At 34.6% G+C, this 24757-nt stretch overlaps 1 protein-coding gene across 1 annotated transcript in view; it reads left to right on the top strand.

The window, feature by feature from the left end:
* Positions 1-24757, top strand: part of PPFIA2 (PTPRF interacting protein alpha 2) — a gene marked incomplete in the record, with an annotated part of 101759 nt that overhangs the window by 9060 nt on the left and 67942 nt on the right. The window contains 1 exon segment of the mRNA XM_072399014.1: positions 23641-23742. Coding sequence (XP_072255115.1) covers positions 23641-23742 — 102 coding nt within the window.

The following is a 24757-nucleotide window of genomic DNA, read 5'->3' as shown; positions in this document are numbered from 1 at the left end:
CTGGTTACTGAATTCAGCATTTCTCTTCTTGCACTTAGTATTTTCTATCACTTTGTCCTGCTTATTCAAATTTTATATTTTTAATCAATTTTACCACTTTGGTGAAAAAGTTCACCCAAACAAATGCTTTTGGGAAAGAATATGACATAATAAATTGATGTTAATAATCCAGTCTACATAGTAATACATAGGTGAATGCAACTTTCAAAAGATTTAGGTGGGTATGTTGCGTATAGATGACAGTATATGAAAGGAAAGGTCCTTAATTAGGTCTACTTGGTTCTTTATAGAATATGGTGATAGATGAACCCTTCAACTTTTACATGCACTATTGGTTAATTAGATATTTCTATTGTTTCCCAATAACACAAAGGAGTTCTTGGGGTTTTATATAGAACTGCTTACTAAGCTGCTACCTGTTACTTCCATGTTTGCATGTTAATCCATTTATCATTCTGAAGATAATTTGTGTTTAAAATGGCATATTTTTAAAAGCAGAATTGGTTTCTTGTGTATTATAAAAATACTCAAAAAAAATACTCACCTTTTAAAAAGTTCATTATGCATTTCTGGATTAGGAAAAGTGCATCTGTGTGTACGTGTCAAATGTGTAATACCAAATGGATGAGACAATATGAATATAAACCAATACATATAAGTCTATACAATCAAATATGATCATAAACACAGGAATAATGAAAGAAAACAATATGTTTATACAATACAAGAATAGATACTTCACACCTTCTTGGCAGCCCCAGACCCCAAAGACAGAAATAGTTTTGTCACCTGTTCAGTCACATACATGAACATGACACAATATGAAAACCCACTTATATTTTCTTTTGCATTTTTTCTTTGGTGGGTTGCTATAAATATACACTATTGTCTACATTGCATTAGGATAATGTTATCAGGCAAATACATAAATCTCTCCTATTTTTCAAAGATTAAACAAATCAAAGAATTAAAATCTGTTCATCTGTAAAACTGCAGCAGAACTGTAACCCTGCTCTAGAATAATTATTTTGGGCATACAAAGCTATATTGTTGCTATGAAACAGACTTGTTGAAATCAAAATCATTACTATGTATTTTTGGAAACTGAGCCTTTGAACCAAGGATGACATACATCCATTCAGAGCCTAAATCTGCAAGCATCAAACACATCTTCATTTAATTTACAGTGCACCTAATGGTACAGTATATGCATTAAAGTAATGTACAGTGGAAGAGCACAGTAGGATGTCAGCACATAGTATGCACAGTCTTCAAAGTAATGGGAGTATTGTCAAAGACTGTAACCAACCTTGCAAATTTCTTGGCTGGTATCTGCAGCATCTTTACATTTAAGTAATGACTGGAAATCATGTTATAATAATAACTGACATAAAGCTTTGGAGACTAAACATCTAATGAACTTTCATGCACACTGAGACCTAACACTTTTTCTCCAACAAAGCAATGTGTAAAGAATGAACTGAAAAGCTTATTTGTCTGATCTTCTTTTATGACATTTTAAATAATACAAAGGCAGCTGGTTTTCTTACCTTAGCATACTTTCTTCACACCATATTGATATTGTCTATAACATTTTAATATGCTTGTATGGTATATACTGGATGTCAAATTTCTCTAGTTGGGTGAAGCTAAATTGAGTATTTATTGCAAAAAGTGTATGCTTTTGGGCTGGCTGATTGAGTGTAAGGAGGCGAGAGAGCCTGACATTGGTTCAAAATCGGGTTTAGCTGTTTGGCAGCTAATCCAGTTCTTCCGGCAAAGTTTGTATCTAAAAATTTACGTTGTACTGCTGTATTAATTAAGGCTGTAATTAACGTGCTGTAACCAGTATTGTCAATCAAATTTTATGGTTCCTATACTGGAAGACTATGCCAGTCAGGAACTTGTATGCTGCATCTGAAATGTTCTGAATGTCAATGTCACCTGCAATGAAACCCAGTATTTTCTCTCCAATCTTCCAGTCAGCTTCCATCATGCTTTTGTGACTTTGTTGTCTTTTTAGCATTTAGTCAATCTGCTAACATCTAATTATTATCAATGTGTGACAAAACAGCCAAGCTGCTGAAGGTCCCACTATTGTTTAAAGTAAAATACCTGGCTTGACCCAAAAGCTGCAGATTCTGGGTGAAACTTAATAACTTTATTTATTCTGTCACCCAAATAAAACCTCCATAAAACATCTGCTGGTACTATATTTAGTAAGATTGGCTAACCCTTACCATTTATTGCTTATATCCTTCTATCCCCCTGAATAACTATTGCTAAACTATGGAGGTCTCCCTCCCTTACTATGGATCAATTTAGTTTAAATTTAACTGGAATATGATCAACAACAAATTATTTTGCAATATCAATACTAAACGTACAATTTTATTATAAGAAATGGAGCCCATGGATCAATTACCTTTCCTAAACAAGTTAGAGATGGAAGTTCACCTCAATCCACTCATGCCATGCTACCTTTTTACTAATCTTTCTCCTTCTTTTCTTATACCTTGAACTTTCTTCATCCATTTACTGCCCTGACAAATGACTTATCTTGAGTCTCCTCTATGCCTCCTTCCTATATTTTATTGTTAGAGTGATGCAACTTCTTACTTAAGTATAACATACTGTACTTTGTAGCCTCACATATATACTGTTAACATTTAATAATGTTAATAGTATAAATGTAATGTTTACAATGGGTTTAGATGGGTTCAGCCTTTTCTTCTGTATTCAAAAGTAAACCAAAATCTTACCAAAAAGAACAGACAGCAATAAAAACTTTATAGTGGGTATTGTTTGCTCATAATTTTAGAGATAATTTAACAGGTTGATTATATCGTTAAATTATATAATAAAATGTAACCACGGTATGATAATTCTTAAAAGTTATGTTGTATAATGGGTTAATATATTTTTTTAATGTATCACCACAAGAGAGATAAATGTACTTGAAGATTTGTTGAGCGCAGTATAGCTAATATGGCTCATAAAATAGAAAAATGGCACCATGGAGAGTTCCCAGCAGTTAATGTAGTATTGCTGATTTCAAATAGAAATATTAGGTAGTGAATCACACCTTGCTGTGTTGTCACGGTATATGCGTGTGTAAACACATTTTGTCAACTTTTCAGGTATTTGTAAACCTAATCACTAAAATTTCGTATAAGCTTTATCATGGTATGGTAGTTTTTTTTTTTTTAAGTCATTCCAAGTACTGTACAGCATTTAAAAATAATAGCTAGTGAATATGGTAGTTGTTCTATACAAATTAAGCCTAATGTTATAAAGTTCTCCAAAACTGTCCTTGAACTGTGTGTCCTTGAACTTCATATGCAAAGACATAATTTGTAAACTTAGCCCAGCATTGGAAAATGTACAATACAAAATAACGTCAACACTGCCTTTAATTTCTCTAGGGGGGCCTTGGAAAAGTACAACAGTTCCAGTATGGCAGTCCTAACATTGTGCCAATACTGTCCACACAAAGACAAGGCCTCACAAGGAGTCAGCCATAAATCCATATTACCGTTTTTAGTATACAAAAATCTTGAAACTAACTGGCAAAAACTGTATTATTCTTGTGACTCTCATAACAATTTAGCATTAAATATAAATATTACAACAAAGTATATATTGTAAATCTCAATAAAATTATAATAAATGGAATATCAGTAAACAGGGTAGGTTTAAATACAGGAACCAACCCTGCTTTTGTTTCCTAATATACCCCAATCATTTTATTCATCTGCCTTTAGTGTGTATGTGTCATACAACAATATCTCTTCTGTCTTTTTCTGCAATGTCCATAGAAGGGTCATAGAAAGAGCTGCAAACACACAAATGCAATGAGTTCTTCTGTTAAAATCTGTGCTCATAGCAGTTAACTTTAGCTTAACTTCCATGCTCCAGTCTGTAATTGGACAGAAAGTAACAACCCACATCACCTAGTAACCGTAACATAATGGTTTATCATAATCTATAGTTTTTCATGACATGGCGTTTGCTTTGTGAGTAAACATGATTTTTGTTTCCTACTTGTCTCCTATTTGCATTGGTTAAGTTGTCAAAACTCTTCACTCCTTTTGTATCACCTCGCTAATAGGGGGAAAAAAGCAAGCAACTGCTACACAGGACAATTGGACAATTGGAGGGAGCTGGCAGCTACAACAGAAAAAGCATAACCTAGGCTAATATATTACATTTTGTCTGAGGCCTAATTATTTTAAACAATGACATTACAAGTTTCCATAAAAGAGAGTTTAAAATTGGTTTGCATTTACATATTTAAAAGTTTTATTAGTTATCTACCTAGCCAACCTCTTTATAAAACTGATGTATTTAGGGTTGCTGTTTGCATTGCTATGTCATACAGCTTCATTTGCCTCCTAATAAGTGTGCAGTGAACCATGGTCACATAGCGATTCAGTCATCTGTATAATAATAAGTGTAATTATAAATAAATGCATGCCGGCTCACAAAAAGGGAAGTACACAAATAGTGCTTGCAGCATTTCAACACATTTTTACATGGAATGTATTCTGCTTTCTTAATTCATTAATGTAAGCTGTTCATGTGTTCACCTTTGGGAAGAATAAGTATGTTTGCCATTTTTCAATCACTCAGAAAACAAGGCTAAGAAGTAATAAAAGGTATTAAACCCTGTTACTTTTATATTATTTACCAGCTCAACATGTAGGAATTTGGAAATCCGGGAAAATATAGGGTAAAGTCAAATCAAAATGTCCATATTAAATGGAAAATCTTATTGAATCATTTAAAATATCAGATACAAATGCACTTTAATATAGCAGTCTGGTTTCTCCCGTTACAGTTCCACCAGGGTTTCTATAAAGTGAAAGCTGCAGGGCCAGCTCACATATTTGCACAATGTGATTTTTTTAAACCTGGCAAAATGTGGTTGTTTTCTGCTGAAAATAGAAAGTAGGCAAAGACAGCTTTGTGTATAGATCTCTCAAACTCCTATCAACTGTTAAAACCAATTCTTTCACTTCCAATCTGTTAAAAAAAAAGTTTTGCCAATACAGGCTGTAATTAAATATTTTATTTTTGGTTTATGCAAATTCTTTAATCAAACAAGTTAAATAGTGTGAATGCTTGCATGTTCGAACATTTCGAAGCAAACCAAATTCCCTCAAATTGTGGTTATAAGACTGAGCCCTCGTGGCTGGATTGTTTTTCTCTTACAGCAGTGAATTATCTCATTCCTATTTCTTTAATATGCAGGAAATCTTCACTCATTTTTTAAAAGGCTCTAGGGTAATGAACTACTTTAATTTGCAAATTTTAAGGGTTCTTTTCATAGCTGCTGGAAATCTTAAGGCAAATCACGTGGTTGACTGATCAAGAAGGATTCAGTCTTTTCCCCAGTCAACTTTCAGTATAATTATGTGCACAACAAGCATTGCATTATTATCACTTTCCACGTGGGACTTCCCATAAGCAGAATCCAAACCCCATTACTGGAGTACAGATCTTTTGATATGCAAGTGCACATGAAACTGTTCAGAAATTGACTGTGGACCTTGGCTTTTGTTGTAATGATATACAGGTAAAAAAGTAATTATTTGTAATCTCTTCTGTGATCCACTTACTATGGTAACTAAATAGGAAATTTTATTTTACTAAAGAATTAAATTAAAAACACTTTATTAGTGATAGGATATTGAAGGACATAATTGGGGGGAGTTTTGTATATATATTTTACCTATATTTTTAGATCTAAAACACTACCTCTTAGTCCGGGAAATATGAAATATTGAATTTTAGGGATTGGATTGTTTTTTTACCAGGATCTTTACATCCTTGCTAAAAGTACCGCTAATTAGAGAGCTTAATAACTGAAGTTTAAATAATGATTGAATCAGAGAAGTGATCCCTGCTTTGCTTTATGGTTGCACTATAGCAGTAATACACCCGCATTGCAGTACACCACAAGACACACACCATGCATTAAGATGTGCTGCATTAACAAAAAGGAATGTCCATATTAGGTTTTAAATTTATGGTTCTTGGCCACATCATGTATGATATTTTTATGTGGCTGCCCTTTAAAACTGTGGCTAGATCTTCTAATTGCACGGCTGTTTTTAGAAATACTGGCTACCTTTACTACTTTACTATTTACATTTATATTTACTACCTTTCTATTACTGTTACACCAAACACTGTACTATACTAAGATTAATAAAGCCTCAGTCACTGTGTATAAATACACACCATTCTGCGCTCCAAAAAGTGCCCTTTCTAGCAGGAAACAAGTTCCCTTTGTGAGTGAAAACATTTGTTGGAAATTAAAAAGTACTTTTTTCCTGAAAAATGATTAATTTAAATTTGGTTTTGTCACATAATCCTGCAGTACAACATAAGTAAAGCAAAGAAAGTGTAAAAAAATAAAGTATTTCTTATTCCCTAAAGATATTCAAAATGACCTAAACACATTTGTTGATACCCCTGGAATAGATGATGAATAATTGGATTAAAGTATTTTAACCAAGCTTTTTTCTTTAGTTAGTATCACACGTGTCTTTAATTTTGCAATCAGAAATGTACACCATGTCTACTATCTAACATAGAAGATGCTTGCTTATGTTTTGGTCTCTTTTGCTGGCAAATGTGGCAGCAAACAGTAAAATCTCTGGATCAACAAGCTCAATTATGAAGTAAAATGTACTATACTGTACTTCCAACAGAATAATGACCCAAAACACACTGGTAAAAGGAAATAAGAATGGCGATGAACAATATATTGGAGTACCCTGAAGTGGAACATCTGCATAATAAATTTTTGGTAAACAAGAGTTGGAATGGAGAGTTTCCTTTTTCATGGAGGAAGGGGTACCAACAGATTTGTCCAAGTTGTATCTGTGATTTTTTTGGCACAGCGCAGTGAAATACAACTCAACACACTTTAAATGATCCCTTTACTGTGTACAAATTACCTGTAAATGAAGTTAGTATTACTAAGATCACCGGCTGTGCAACACTATACCAGAAGTCATGTGCCTGTAAGTTTGGCTCTGCTTCTGTTTCACCCTGTCAAAAATTATTTTGAACTTGCACACAGTTTCATGTAAAGATTCAGGCCCTTAGGTGGTTGGAACAGTTTGAGATCCAGTTTGTCACCTGCTGCCTTGGTTGTGACTCTTTAACACAAAGGTTAAAATCATTCTCTGGTACTACCTGTGGTGGGCCATACGTGATACCAATTATTTTTAATGTGTTCTTTAAAAGGTGCTTCAGTTCAGTGAGGTTTGCAGGTGTTTGTTCATGCACTGCTCCTTTACCAGGTCGAGGCCCAGACTTTAAATGGAACATTGCAACACCTTGGTTATTTTCTTTTCCTTTCATTCTATCGAAGATGTGCTGGTGTGCTTACCATCATTGTCCTGTTGTATGACCTAATTTCATTCAGGGTTTAGTTGTTGCACAAATGGCCTCACAGTTGACCCTTTTTGGTATACAAGGTAGTTCTTAGTCGACTCAATAACTGCAAGGTCTACAGATCCTGTGGTTGCAAAACAAGCCCCAATCATCAACACTTCACCACTGCACTTGACAGTTAGTATGAAGTGTTTGTACTGATAGGTTATGTTGGGTCTCACCAAATATGGCTGTGTGTATTGTGGCCTAACATCTCCACTTTGGTCTTGTCTGTCTAAATAACATTAAAGGACATTGTTCCAGAAGTCCTGTGGTTCCCATCCAATTCATCTTTGCAAACCTAAGCCATGCTGCCATGTTTTCTTCTTAGAATTCTTCCAAACAAGCCATACCAGTTCAGCCTTCTTTCAATTGTCACAAGCCTTAACATTTATCATGCAGATGTCTAAAATGTAGCTTTTTATTTTGTTTTTGCCATTCTCTGAGCTTTGCACAGTTTGATCTTGAGGTGAATTACTTGGGGGTACTACTCCAATAAAAATTGACAGTTCTCTTGAATGTTTTTGACTTGTAAGTAACCATTCTCACTGTAGAAAAATGGAGTTCAGATGTTTTAGAAATGGTCCTCTAACCCTTCCCAGTTTGATGGGCAGCAGCAATTGATTCTTTAGGATCTCTGCTGATGTCCTTTCTTTTTGGCATTGTGTTAACACATACCTGGTTGCTCCAGACCAGCAAACTGCCAAAACTTCTGTTTTGTTAGAGGTGATCACCATTGTGGATGATCAAAAATTAAGTGCATTAGATGGGAAGCACCTGGTTGCTTTTTACCCTTTTTATTTCTATGAAAATTGTGAGCGTACCATATTTTTTGGTATAATGACGCAATGTAATATTTCATGTGTTAAGGTTATTTTCACCTCATTTAGACCAGAGTTACCTAATTTAAACCTGATATGTAAAACTTTATTATTGACAGAGCGTATACTTTCTTTTTCTCATGACTGTACATGTATACAAGAATAATTGCAAAAATGTTAAATAAAAGCATACTAAGATTCAAAAAAGCTTGAAAATATTTCTTAAACGGCAAGAACAAAGTGCATTATAAAACTAATTTTTTTAGCTACATAAAGATTTTTAAAATGTGTGCCTCTTTTTAGAGTTTGTAGAAGTTTACAGGTAGATTTAAAGCTCTGAATGGCATAATTTAATATACTGATAAGCATAAGAGTATAGCCATAATGATAATTATTTTATATATAGTATACCATTAGTATACCATTGGTCTCATCATCTCGAGGAAGCTTTGTGGTGAAATGCATTGGAAATTGAGATCAACTTTTTTTCTCCCTTCTCTAACACTCCTTTATGGTGTCAACTACCAATTTTATCCTAGGATTAATGTGAGTAGCACTAGATCCTACACCCCACCAATAGAAGTGGGATATGAACCATATATTTGAATGATTGTAATTAATCATGTATTGTTATTAAGTGTATAACAATTGCACAATGCATTTTACCAATAAATATTTGTTTTCCTTTCACTCTTCCATACATTTATGTTACTTTAGGGGTTGGCATTTATTTGAATATTCAAGAAAAGAGGGAACATCCACAATTTACAAATTGTGATATTGTCTTTTACTTTATAAAGGAGAAACAAATAACCATAATTTTTATCTATTAGTCTTCTTCTTCCATACTCCCCAACATGAAAAGTATGAAATAACCATAATTTAAATGTTTTTTATATTATATAAAATTTATATATATATATATATATATATTATATAAAATTATATTATTTTAGTGATTTATTTTATAATTACCAAAAAGCTAATGCTTCCAGTACTCTCCAGAGTCCTTTCATTTGAATAAAGTTAAGGTTTTGGACAAACACAAATTTCAAACCCACATGAACCTGATTTACCATGAATTGTCGAACTTGAGGACATCATCTACATTTTATGTATGCAATGTTATTAGTAAATTCAGCGCTGAGTAATATGTTGGCACTATATAAATACTGTAATAATTCTATGTATTACTGCATTAGAAGCCATCTAATTTTTCTATACACTATAATTATTTATCCAGACTACAGTAGTTACACCATTTTTCTGGCCTACTGATTCCAACAACCTTATGTCACTTTGAATTAGCCAAGTACGGGAACAGGCAATCACATCTCTCTGCTAATTTATTGGGGACAACATAACCGAGTTTCTACTCCTACTGTTCCTGACCTCATGAACTTTGATAATCTTCATTTACATACAAGTTCATTGGAACCTAAAGGGGGGGGGGAATTTGTGATGAAACAAAACTAATTGGTCTGTCACAGAACAAATTATCAATACCTGTCATCCATGTATTACTTTAATTATTCCCTATGATTCAAGCTATTTTTTCCTCAATATGTGAACCAAAAATTTACATAAAAAGAGGATGCCTAGTGATTACCACATACAGGCACATGACCTTAAGCCATTCTACATCTTTCATGTTCCAAAAAAAATGCTTTCCATAGATTTATTTTATAAGCCTTTTAATTAGGAGCACACATTTTGTATATGCATGGTCAAAAGGTAAAACTTGCATTTAATGGATTTAGTGATATGAATGTTGCTAAATTCAATGCTAGTCTAATACACTATAAATGGTACAACTACTTTAAATCACGTTTTGATCAAATATATATTTTCATATATTAATATTCCTATTTCATCATTTTTGCAAATGTATTTTTTATTACTATCTTTCTCTGTTTCTAACTGTAAGAAAGATCCATTTATACCTCTACTAGATTTATCAGGCCCTTGCTAGGTACTTTAAAATGAGTCATTAAACAGTCAAACTGATCTTTGAAACTTTTTTCCAGTCACACCCCCAAGGGGGCTGTAAAATATAATGTTTTGATCTTTTTAAAGAAGTAATTATTGTTCTATTTGGTTTGCAAAATATTCCTCATTAAACAATCTGACCTGTTTATTGTGGGATATTTTAATATATGACTAGGATGTGGCACCTAAAATATACTTAGTTTCAGTCCACCATTATTTAATATTAAAGTTGCATACTATTTAGGTTGGAGCCTGTAGATATTAATCTAGTGTAGATTCCAATGTCCCTTCACAGTGGCATCCAAGACAGTTGACCTCCCAATCCCCACCTCAATGACATGGTGTCATCTAACCATACCCACACTTCCTCATATAAGGTCTATACCTTTACAAATTGAATATCTGTTAAAAAAGCTTTACCTGGTCTTCTGTGAAAACAACATATTGGCATCAGTTTGACTGAAAAAATATTACCAGACTCACAGGTTTATTGTTGGTCTATGGACGGGTTGTCGCTTTTAAAGAGTTGTCATTAGAGCCACTTACTGTAGGTGAATGTCTTTTAACCTTCGCTTTTACCTGACTATTGGACCCCAACCACAAAAAGAAGCTTGCAAACTATCTTCTATTTCTGAAATATTTTCTATCCCCTCCAAGAAAAAAATATATTCAAAGAATCCCTATCTGTCAGTGGGCAAAAAATGGCAGGCAAGCTGCAAAACATCACTGTTCCCACTTTCAACTCAGTACTTTCCTTTTTTTCTCTTAATGCCAATTTTTAAATAAGTACTCCTGGTAATTAGGGGGAATTTTAGGCTTTTCTATTTCGAGTCACAAAACATCACTCTTCCCAGAAAGAGGCAGTCAATTGAGATGTCGCATCACCCTTTGGCCAGTCAGATGTAAGCACACCATTTCTGACAGGGGCCATCACAAGTTTAACGGTCTCAGCCCTTTAGCAGAAACAGACCTGGGAACCAATTTAGAGGGAGTATCCATCTTTAAAGGAACAGAAGCATTCCAACGGATGGTTTAGATACATACACTGGGGACTGGGAAACCGTAGGAGAAGGGGTGTGAGAAACAAAAGGGGAGGTATAGGAACCCCCTACATCAGTGTTTCTCAACCTTTACATTGGAGAACCCCTAGAAATAACTTTCAGGTCTTTAGGAAACCCCATCTATAATTAATATATCCACAGCTCACAGTACATTAGTGTGGTGTGGTCTCTGGCCGCAGGAACGTCACCCTTATAGATAGCCAAAAAAATCATTGATAAAAGTTAATTCAACCTAAAGTCACAGACTGATCATTTCTTAAGGAACCTCTAGAAGCCCTGGTTGAGAAGGGCTGCTCTAAGGGAGCACTATTGCTGTTGCGGTCTCTAGCGTCCAAAGCAGTGAACATAAGATGAGCTGAAAAAACCCTTTTCCTCACATTTTTTGCATACCTTAGGTTGAGCAGGTTAAAAAATGGTTACTCAGTTATGATAACTATAAGCAGATGATGACAAGTTGATAGACATGTCGGATGGTATTGTTTGTAATAATGATTTCTCTTTTCAAGTGGACACAAACACATAGAGGCATTAGGTGAGGCCAGGGATATATAAAGACCTCACCTGTGTCATTTCCTATGGATATACTTTTTGGATGATTTGTGATTCCTAATGTACTCTTGTATGCCTGACCAGCTGGAGAATAAAGCAATATATACTATATTGTGTACATGTCTACATAGCCATACAGACAAGAATGTTGTTTTCTCCTACAAAGATAAACACAAAACCTAGCTCAGTAGTGCATGTTTCAGCTGCATACATGAGCCTGGTGTGCATTATACAAAGTTACAAATTTAGCAGAGAGCTGTGATTTTCACACGTGGAGGTGTAAAGCCGTATCTTAGCAACCCTTTTATTAGATGACTTTACAAGAGGGGAATATGTTGTGTTCCTACATTTTTTTTTAATGTAAAGCTGCTAATTACAAATTAGCAACGCTGGTTTTTATTGTATTCCTATTTTACCAGTCACAATGACTGTCACAACTTCCTCATCCCATATATATATATATATATATATATATATATATATATATATATATATATATATATATATATATACACATATATATATGTATATATAGAGAGAAAGAGAGAGAGAGAGAGATGGAGGGAGATTTTAGGTTTGGTATTTTAGGCTTGATCTATTTCACATGGCCATAGATTTCTAGCGTTATCCCGCTTTTGTAGCACTCACAAAGCTAAGCACAGGACTAAAATCTGGATTCTTGCTGTAGTTTATTTTGTTTACACTATTAATAAGAGTGTCTCTTGTTACTATTAATAAGAGTGTCTCTCCCCAAAATTAATACACAACATTGAAACAGATGTTTTTCAGATATAGGAATTTTTAAAGCCTAAAGCCATTTCCCCCTGACCCACATGTTCCAAGTCTGATTCTTGTATACACAAATGTATGTTGCCTTGCCTGCTGTACTGTGGCTCCATTGCTTTTTTTAATGACCTGATTACACGTATCATTTAAATATGAAATGTCATTCTTTATAGCTTTTCATTTTTTTATCTACTACAGCAAGAAATAATTTAACTACTTTATTACAATAAAGGACGTATCCTTGTCAGGACCTCTTTTCTTTACATACATCCCATACATAGAAAGATGTGGTTTCCTGGCAATCTTTGTTTTCTCAGTCCTGTATCTCATCCTTGATGCATGTTTAGCTGAAGCTCTATTCATTTCAGTGAAAAGCTGCTTTACTGCCCTTCAAGCTATTCTGCTCAAAATACGTGATTTTACTGAGGTGTGTTACACTCATTATCAGATTGCAGTGCCATTTATTTTAAATAGTACCCCAAGGCACCACAAGCAGTGTTCCAATGTCCATGGGTTGCAGGGCACCACAAAGGTGAGCAACTACAATGGATTGAGGTGCTCTGTTTTGGAAAAATGCTGCATGTCTATTTTATCTTAATGCACCCCCTAATGCAATGCATGTTAACTTGTTAATGAACATGCATTAATTCAACATGTCCATATTATACACTTTCATTTTGTAGAAATTTGTTCTATTTACTATTCTAATTTTTCCCCATCTCCACCAATAAACTTGGTATACCAGATGGAAGTCTCATGTTGACATCTGTCCAGGCTCTGTGGCATCCAGAATTATGTCATAAGGGGGAGGGGCAGGGCACTTGATGCCACTTACCTTCCCATATAAGAGGGTGCGTGGCTACAGTTGCCACTCAGATGTCCTTGCACTGATCCTGTGTAGCAGGAATGGTGAGGCTTTGTGATGCTACTGCTAGAGAGCCACCTAAAACATGAAATACAGAATACACGTATTGTGGATGTACATAGGTGGATTTGTGTAAACTGTCTGTGCCCTTGCGATCATTTCGTGTCCTCCATCTCACATTTGTTGGGGTGAGAGTGACTTGATAAGAAGAACGTTTTGGCTGTTATGCCGATGGGTCATAACAAAGAAGGCAGCTTGTAATTTACAAAGTTGAAAAGTGGATGGGACAGGAATGGGTTATTTGTTTATGAAGTCACATGATTTCTGTTTTAGGTGAGTACTCAAGAGTTATACTTGGCACTCTAAGTTTACTTACTTAACAGCTGAGTATAAATATGGCTAAAGCTTAATTTAACCTAGCATACCTTTTTAAAGTCTATTGTCCGTTATATTTAATAGGAGTATGTATACCTACAAAATCAGTTATGACTTCTCCTACATGGACAATCTTCACTAAAACTTTTTTAGTTATTAGCTGGCTTACTTTTTTATTATATATACTTAAATTCTCTTCAAACTTTTCAAACGGTATAAATAATTCAGTATTTTTTGTAGGGAAGGGTTAGCCTCTTTGTCAACAGTTTCAAATATTATACTTTTGTATTATTTTAAGTGGCATTTTATGTAAGATGTATTGTATGTTTTGGGTAGTCTTGGATATTTTCAATCACCCTGATTTTAACTACACCCCAGTGTATTAGTACAAGAAATACACATCTTCTTCTACACACCAGGAAGAGGTTCATATCTTAAAATAGAATTAAATACATACATTTATTAGTAAAATAAAGTAATACACAAAAAAAGAATACATAAATACAACACTTCCAGGCAATACAGATTAAGACAATATTAACAATTAAAATATACTTTTAAAATGTATATTCATAAGCAGCCAAAAGACATTATTATTATTATTATTATTATTATTAAACAGGTGGGACTGAGGTGAAATAATTCAGACTGCAAGTGTCAAGTGTAAGAAGTTTGAGATTGAAATCTTGAGACTCAGCAGAGAGGAAGGAGGAAGAAATACTGGGGGCAAAATCCTCCCGTGGGATAACAATAGTGGGACTTCCTTATATCATTATTATTTTAACAAGTATAATGTATTTTCATCATTATTGCCATTTAATTATGTAAATCAATTTTTTATATGAATTGTGTTAGTGTCTTTGCACTTCAGTTTTTTTTCTTTGTGATAAATAAATATACAGTTTGGTATATTAATAGGAAGGAGATGACCAGATTAAATAAAGAACGGCTTTCTCTGACTGCTAAATAAATTCTCTTTAACATTACCATAAAGTCATTTGTTTATACAATTTGTTCACTTCAAAGTTTTCCACTTCGGGAAGAGTGGAATACAACTATTGTATAACATTGGAAAGCAGGATGCAAAATCATGTGTAACCAGCAAATATTACTTCTACCATGCAGATATTATACATTACAATATAAAACTATATTTTTCAAACTTTAAGGCTGGATTCACACCATTGTATTGCAGTAATAAGTGTTATATATATAGATGTGTGTGTCTGTGTGTGTGTGCTTTAAATTGCCAGTGCAAATCTATGTAAAATCTAAAACTGAAATCACATGCCATTTTGTAGCACATTGCATATGTCTGCATGTTAATCCTCAGGCATCATTAAACATTGTTTTCTACTCTTGTAGTGCTCTGGTGAAGCTCCGCTTGAAAGGAAAAAAACATCTTTGACTGAATCTGGTAGACTTTCATTTTGGAAAACACAATACCTCCACTGTTCTGCATGACTTTTCCGTGATGGTATGACTTACTACAATCTCTGTTCCTCCTTTTCCCCTCCCAGGAGGATCTGCACTAGAGATAGTACCTCACTATCATTGTCTGCTTTGTACAGACCCTTTTGTCTCAAGTCAAACTTCCTACAAACTTCCCCTTTAGTGTCATCTTGTCAAAACATCCCTATTATTGTACAGTTTTTGCTACCATACTTCATCTTCCTTTGTCTAATGTTTAACAGTTATTGTATTAGCTGAATTATTAGCCCAGTTCCAGAAATCCCAAGGGCCAGTTAGCTAATGCAACAAGTGGTTTATGTTTTTTTTTTTGTATTATTCTGTGTGATCTGTGAAAATTCATATCCTGGTATTCCTGAAGATGTGTTCTGCTTCTTACACATTTTAGTTCTTTAAAACCACAATAATTTATCTGCCCTGTTTATCAGCACAGTTACTCAGAACATGACTCAATAAAACAGCTGAAATTGCTGCTATATATATATATATATATATATATATATATATATATATATATAAAGATTTAAAGTCATCATATCAAGGATTACTAAAGAGTAACAAGCACACAATCATATATAAGATGTGTATATATATATATATATATCCTTCAAAAATAAGTGCACCTATGACGTATTCGGAGTTAAATGTTAGTTGCATATTTTGATAGGTATCATCATACACGTGAAGTGGAAGGAAAATGTAGGAGCGGAGACATGAGTTAAATTAATGTGCGATATAGGTCTATCATCTATAGACAATTCTGGGTACTTGTTGTTTTATGTGTGTGTTTTAGAGGAGTTAAGCTGCGTACACACTTCCAATTTTTGTCGTTGGAAAGGATCTTTCACGATCCTTTCCAACGAAATGTACTTAAAGGTACTTAAAACAGTCTCCTTCAGTTAGCAAAGCTTTAACAAACTGCTTCATCAGGCCCAGTTTCATGTGCAGAGGCGGGAATATAATATTCTTTCTATCAACAAGTGGCTCATGTAGAATGTTTGGACCTGATTTTAGGGCAGATCTTGGAGGCCAATTCCTTTCCACCCAATGCCTCTCACAAGCTTCACTGTCCCACATAATTACACAGATAACAGGGATAGCATACCAGAGAAGCATACCATTTTAAGGTCAACACAGATGACCCAATTGTGATGGTAATATTGCAACAACTCAATGACTCTCTTTATGTCTGCATAATCTTCACAAAGAGAAACTGAGTTACCAATTGGGACTGACCCAAATATATTGCCATTGTGAAGGAGGACACACTTTAAGCTTTGCTTTGAGCTATCGATAATTAGTCGCCATTCAGTTGAGTTATAGATTAGAATTCCAAATCCCTCCATTAAACCAGGAATGTTATGGCAATACACAAAGCCACTGTCAGTTCTAAAATACTGCAGAAATGTACTGTGCCTTTGTTCTTTTTTCAAGTTAGTTTTTCTCATGCAGTCTTGATCCTAAGAGGTCTGAAGCCTTCTTCGATAGTCCTAAATCACGTGCCAAATCACTCAACTCATGTCGATCAAATCCCTTACGAACAGAGTCCTCTTCAAGTTCAAACTCTTCATCATTCTTGTCACCTAGTTCATCACCATAATCATGTTCTTTAAGAGAGGGTAGTGTAACAGAAACCGGCACTGGGATTTCATCTGAATGAGCCACTAGGCGTATAGACGATGGTAGACTAGGATACTCTATGTTACATTTATTTTTCTTGTTATATCCAGAAATTTTCACTATACAAATGTAACAGTCACTGAAATGATCTCCTTGCTCTTGCCAAACCAAAGGTATTCTAAATGGCAGCTTATCAGGTGTTCCCTTTGTCCACATCCGTAAACCCTCAACATGCTGTTTGCACACCTTATGAGAGACCCAAAACTTATCTTGATCACCAAGTTTAACTTTGAAATATGCCAAATAGGTTTGCTCTACAAATGTGCTGATGTTTGCACTTTGGCTGGGAATGGTGAAACTGCCAAAAATATAAGATATAACAAAATGAATCAGGATTGTTTAGGCACTTACTACGAGACACAGCAGAGCCAGACATGATCTGAAAGAAAGGAAAATACGTGTGTAAGTAAAAAAATAAATTGCTTATTCACTACGTAGAGCACCGCACAACCTCTGACCACACTGTCTTCCGCGTGTGTACGTAGCTTTAGTTTATTTTTAGGTCCTAAATGTGCCCTGTCAAAAGGTTAATCTGGATATGATATGTATTTCTGTCCATCTGGTCCTGATTTATTGTCTTTCCAGGCAATAAAATGAGCCTGGTGGCCTGACTTTTTTCTTGCTGGGTTTTAGCAGCACAACTAAGTCACCTTCCTGCTCCCAGTCTGTAACTGGACAATGACATTGTTAAAACTGATGCAGACATAATGCTCTCTGCTGTCTATACTTCTTAGCATGTTTAAGATTCACAACTTTGTCACCTGCTGTCATAGGACATGGAGTGTGTTTATGGGTGGTGTGCAGTTATCAAAATGTATGTTACATATTACTAATTGTTCAGTTGTAACATGTGTAGAGGATTGAATCACTTCTAACTCCTCCTAGACGATTATCTCATTGGAATAATATGGATTTTCAAACAAGATGACTGCCAAAAAGTGGTTTAACCTCTCAGTAGCAAAGGGATTTAATCGCTAATGGAACTTATGCCTTTTATTTGTGAATAATTTTACTAATTCTGCTGAGTTGGCAATAGTATTAAAAGTAAAACCTTGTCAGTACTTTAAATCAACCACTAAATCATAGATGAGCAGCGATAAAGGAAGGTGCAGGGGGATGCAGGGGTAATCAGTAGTGGAGGGAGTTGCAGGAGGGTTCAGAGGTGAACGTTGGTATAGGAAATATTTTGCTGTTGCAGAGTATTATTGCATAATATGTGGGTGCAAGAACTGTGGCATTTGTGCAGTGTATACTCAGATTCCTAATAGTTAGGCGACTTTAAGCTTCTCGCATACTTAGGTCAGTGTTAATGCACCCTAAAGTCACTGTGGTGCACTGTTATTCTTTGAGTACCCAGGGGTGCCTTTTCAGGTAAGCATTTACATTAGAAGAATAGTCAGACATATATCTTCTGTATTAAATTATAAATATGACTTAAATAACATTTTGTTAAATATTAAATCTATACTTTGAGAGGAACTGATAAATTAACTGTTTATGTTTTGTTTTATTATTTTTGGAATAATTATTTTCTTGGGTCCCAGTAGGGAAATAATTTTTTTTATTTGAATCCTCTGATAAAAAGTTTTTTGTTTCAATCTAGAGAATACTGAAGTGCACGAACCTATAATTTGATTACTGGAAATGTATTTTGCTACCCTGTTTTGTAATATGGGGAAACTATTCTCAATATCACCAATGGTAGTTTGCTTGTGTTCTCTCACATACAGAAAGTCAGAAAGTCTTAAAAGAAATTTTAGGACTGGTTCCCACTGGTGCATTTCATTCATATATGCATTTCCCTGTAAGTGGTATTGCAACTCACATGACATGTGTTGGTGCACTGGGTTGGCATTTATTCCTAACATCTTCCCTAACTCACCTTACCAATAGACTATTATTCATTGATGTGTGGTTTCAGAAAGCAGGGCATGCACTACATTTCTTTGTGGTGCATTGGGGTGCCTATTCACATTCAGAAGTTTCCCTCCACCAGCAACAGCTTTAGATTTATACCCTAGCACCTTGAGACTCTTGTAGCCTCCCTAAGGAAGTGTAGTTTGCCAAATATATGAGTCTTTCCTCTAAAGTGTACATAGCCTTTAGACAGAAATGAGAAAGCATTCCTTAAACCATGTAAATGATAATAACAAGTAATGTTTTGCATATTTTAGGGTATTAACACTTTAAACATTGATTGTGTATAAAAATGAAGTCTTTGAAGTAAAGAAAATTGAAGTGAAGTCTTTTCCATAAAGAAAAATAACAACACTTGTCTGCAGTTTGTAAGAGTTTAGCTTATATTTGTTTCACTTTTTAAAAATATGGGTTTGTTTACTTTTAATTGTTATATGATATTTACAAAATACAAGTTTGCTTATTAACAATAAACCTGTACATGGATATAAAAGTATTTTGTAACTGTTTACGTAAATGTAGGTTTCAAGCTATGTCTAGAGCATCTTCCAGACATCGCAGTTTACCACTTACTGTAATTGCCCTTGACATTTGAAAATTAATCGGGTAAGCGGTTTATGTAAAAAATTTACGCTTATAGCTTTTCCTGGAGTGTTCAGTGTTAGGACAATCCCGCCAGATTCTCCAACAATAGTCAGCCATCATATGTACATCCCATCTACCCTGATACCGTCCTTCCATGACCTTCAAATCTTGGTGGAATTGCAACACCCACGTTTGTGTTCTCAAGAAAGTTGTGTTTCCATAGAAACTGTTTTGGGAGCTTGCTTTTAGCACCACAAATTACTTTAATTAGATTGACATAAAGGAAGACATTTTTGTTGTCCATTTTAGATTGCAAGAGGTATTTGTGGTTTTCAAACTGAAATTATTTTGTTTGTTTAAGTTAATATATAGGGCTGATTAAATAACATATTATTAGTACAGCTGTTAGCTAAGCCAGAACTTTGTGTGTACATGGTTCTCAGCAGGTGTTCAGCAAATGAGATGTCAGACGTTTGTAAGCCTTTAATTAGTTCATTGCATATTGTTATGCACATATTTAGCCTTTTCCTTTTGGATTAAAAAAGTGTTCATTTAATATGTAAGTGGCAAATAGTTTGACTGTCATAATGACCAAGTATAAAAATTCCTAACAAAAATGACTAGCATTCGGAGGAGCTTGAGAACCAAATTCGTCTTGTTTTTTTCTTTTTTTTATTATAAGAAATATTGCACCACCAATCTCATGTGAATAATTGTCTAAATGGCATGAGAATGCACATCCATTGTCTCTCTACCCATCTCCCTCTCCAAAAGAGCTTTCCATTCTATGTGTCTGTTTCTTTTAGGGGGTCTCCAAACGGACCATCAGAGATGAGACAGTAGATTCTAATTGGGAAGATTTATTGTTGCAACAGAGAAAATCAAATGCTTAGCAGTTAAAGCAAAGAGATTCTAACTAAAATAAGCAAATACATCAATCTTTATAAGCATAGAGAATCACTACTGTATTGGAGGGCTTAAGTGGGTATCTAGTTGTCATTAACAGATTGTCCAATACAGTATAATCATAAGTCCATATAAGCAAAAAAGTTCACAAACAGTTATTGGGGTGGATAAACCATGTGTGTTAACTTTTTGGCACACAAATGACTGTCCACCATCTTGGATTGTTGTTCAGGCTGGTATTAACTGCAAGTGTCTCTTATAAGCCTTCCATGCCATTCTGTGCTAAGCTTTCAGGGTCATCCCGCTGACTGCTTCTGTTGCAGGTGCTGGTCTCTGAAATCAATCAAACAAAGCAGTAACTATTCTTCATAGAAGCAGAGAATAGGCTGAATGAAGGCCATTACCCCAATCATGACATATGGAAACAATAGCATGAAAGGGGCTCCAACGCTTTACATTTTAATTTTAAGAAATGACTGGAGTTCTTTATAAGTGCACTCGACAGAAGGCATTTGCTTTGTTAGAATTGAAAGATTTGGGAGGGGGTACTTCTTTAATTCAGATCATTGCGGAAATTTTTTTTACTTGTGATAGAAAATGGTATAGCCCTAGTTTACACAACTGAAATTTTGTGGAAGCTGCATGGACTTTGCTTCAGTAGAAAAAAAACAGTGGTCTTCTGAAGCTCTAATGTACCCATTATTTATCGGTCTTACTATAGTCAGCTTATGCATTTCTTCCAATCCTATTCTATAATGAAATGGAAACTTCACATATTTCTGCCTGACACCTGTAAAATCCTTCCTTCCTTATGTAGACATTCAAAAGCCTTGAGCGTGCCATTGAGCTCCTCCATATTGAATGTAATGTCAGCAGCGATTGCAATACCTATTCAGGCATTTGCAGACACTTATAATGGCTTGCAAGGCTTGTTTAGGCATTTGAAGTTCAATAGTTCTGGCAGTTCAGGCCCTGTATGATGCACTGAGCACTGGAAAACTGTTTGCACACTCTACCACCTGAAAACACCTGTAACAAAATGACCATTTTTTGCAAGTAGTTTTAGCCTTTTAGTGGTAAAAATTGTTTAAAGAGTTGCCAAATTTTAACCTTTCCCTAATCTATCCAAAACTAAAAAGTAAAAATATTATTTTTATGTTACAAATAAGTTTTGATAATGTGTTTACTATGTATGAAGATATATATAGAATCTAAATCATTGATATGTACAAATGCCAACTAGAAGTAAATTGTACCCATGGGTACTTGGTTGAACTGGGTAATCTTGGCAGCACCAAGGATGACAATATATTTGAAGTCTTAATTAGCCCATCTTCCCTTAAACACAGGATGCTTTCTCTGATGTTGGAGATCGAAGAATATAAATCGTAACCCCGGCAGGCCATGTATGCGAAGAAAAAAAAAAGCTGAACTTCGGTATTCACCAGTTTAATCATGCTTACTTTCTCGCACTTCCCAGCTGAATAACTTGTGTACGAACTTCAAAAGTGCAGTTGTGCTTGTCAAATTTCATTAACTATGCAAAGGCTTTCTTACCTCTGGGCTTGTAAACTATGACCAGACATACAACATTTTTGTTACAAACAAAGATTGTAGATGACAGAATTCCCCTGGTTCATGTACATCTGCAAGGCAGATTCAGGAGTGCAGCCCATTAGTATCCCATACCATTGCATAACAAAATACTACAAGAAGATTGATAAAATATTTTAACTTGTATCAAATATATGCTGGGTAAAAATGTATATAAGCTATTTTGTAACATTACTTGGAATTATAAACCGTGTGAGTTCAACTGTTTGAAATAGGAGGATTTTTTACTTGACTATAACCCTAGTAATACAAATATTTGTAATGATTTTTTGGGGGAATTTTACAAAATGAGAATCATTAAGAATAGAATGTTGGAAAATAAATATACAACCATGGGCAAAAATATGGGCACCCTTGCATTTATGTCAGTAATTGCACAACTTTTCCAAGAAAATTGATGCAATTACAAATGCTTTGGTATTGTCATGTTCCTTCTTTTGCTGGTACTGGAAAATCAGACATTCCACACAAAATGTCAAAAATGGCCTGAACAAAATTATTGGCACACTCCACCTAATTGTTGGAGTTGAAATTTTGTGGTGAAATTTTTTTTTGGAGTTGAAATTTTGTGGTGAAAAATTGCACTGTAATTTTGGACCACTCTTCCTTTGCCTGCTGCTCCAGGTCTTTTAGATGTGAAAGGTTCATTTCTAAGCAATTGTATATAGATTTTCCACCACCTTGAAAATATCCTGGGATTGTTAAATCATCAACTTTTTTCAGTGTCCTTTAATTTGTCTGAATATGAGTAACCTAAAATAATATTAACTTTTTTTTTTTTTTGCTGTTGGTGTCCCCTATTGAGGGGATTTATTTGTAAGAGTTTATTTCAATACATTTTTTATTCAAAAAGGAATTGAGGTAACAAGGTAAACAAAAGAGTTGTTAGACATAAACAGTCACTGGAAAAGCAATAGCATCATATTTACATTCCTACAGAGAGGATCTTATTAGTTAACATTGCAAAATTATACAACAGTTACGTTGAAGAGATCTCTTATCAACATTTAGGCCATTTAATACACAGAGATGGGAAAGGGAGGGGAAATGGGTATGGGGGAAGTAAGGAGGGATGGTGGAGGTTGGGTGATCCACATCAGGAAGGAAATGGAATTGTGGAACAGTAAGCAGATCACGGGTCCTGAGTAAGTTCAAAGATGTGACGTATGTCCCTAAGAGTGCATGTAAGTTTATCGTTGATCATATTCCAGTTCAGTTTAGCTTTTACTGGGGCTAGCGGAATGGATTGCGTTTTCCAAGCCTTTGCCAGCGCAATTCTGTCTGCCAGCTGCAGATAATTGCAACATTTCTTAGTATGTTTTGACAAAGGTATGTCAATCTTACGGAGAAGGGCACTTTCTACATTGGGGGAGATAATAATGGTAACTTTAACCCTCATTGGTGCTCATTCTAGATGATGCACCTCTCTATAAAAATGTGGTCCTCTGTTACATGATATATTTTAAAATTGAAAATGAACTGAATGCCTGTGAAAAAATGAATATTTACTATCGTGTACTGGGTTGTGCAGCTAATTCTATGGTGGTGACCCTATTTTTTTTGCTGTTCACAGGAGTTTGCTGCGCTGACAAAAGAGTTGAATGCATGCAGGGAACAGCTTCTTGAAAAAGAAGAGGAAATTTCAGAACTGAAAGCAGAAAGGAACAATACAAGAGTAAGTTTATTAACTTAAATATTCCACATCTAACTTTTTGAAAGTATTTATTTTTATCAGTAATAATAGTAATAATAATAATAATTTATTTTTCATTAATTCATTCATAATCTATGATAATATTGTTTACTAGCAAAGCTTCTCAAAATTCTTTTCTACCTTTCTGGTTTGGTTAGCTCGCCCTGGTAAATGGTTTTGAATAAATATCAGTTTAAGGTTTCTATTTGCATCTTCAGACAAGCAGGTAAAAATCCCTTGTGTTTTTAGCTTCTGGGCGGCAAGTGGCTGCCAACAGATAGTAACTGTTAGGATTTTTAGGCATTCACACACTTCAGGTGTTTGCTTGTTGTTGGAAGTGATGTGTTTTGTTTTTTTAAACTTCTTTATAAAAATAATTACATAATTTAATGTGGTTCACCACTGAAAAACTGCATAGCAACCTTATTGCGAGCAATTTCCTACAAAGAAAAATATAAATAACTGAGTGAACAAACCTATTGGTAACAATGCTAACCCCTAACAGATAAATCCAGTTAAGTACAGTGGTACTACAAAAAAATGCTAGTCTGGCCTTACTGGTTTGTAAAAAATGTAAGCACCTTCAACTTTACAACTGTATGCCATCTGTAAAGTTTAGAGGCTGCCTGTCACATTTTGCATTTCTCTTCAGCTTGCTTCTTTTTAATACAGTAAGTGTTTTTGAACTTTAAAAAAATAAACAAAGTTTGGAACCCAACTGAAGCCAATATGTTTTTAAAGTTAAGAAGCTAGACCCCATTGTTATTTTTTGTATTAATATTTTGGGGTTTTCAGCAGACACAGGTAGCAGAAACTATTTGTGGTTAAGGAATAGAACCTCTGTCAGGATTTTGTTAACGTTTATGTGCTTGTTGTTGAGATTTCTATTCACTACCTGTCCTGTTAATAGGTAGCTGACAATTATAAACCATTTCTTAAAAAGGGGACCCAAACAGCTGATTTCTTCCTTTCTCATTTTCATCCAAACTGAATGTCT

Source organism: Pyxicephalus adspersus, chromosome 2 (assembly GCF_032062135.1).
Source record: "Pyxicephalus adspersus chromosome 2, UCB_Pads_2.0, whole genome shotgun sequence".
NCBI lineage: Eukaryota > Metazoa > Chordata > Amphibia > Anura > Pyxicephalidae > Pyxicephalus > Pyxicephalus adspersus.
The sequence above is the reverse complement of the archived record's forward strand: the minus strand, read 5'-3'. Positions and strand labels throughout refer to the sequence as shown.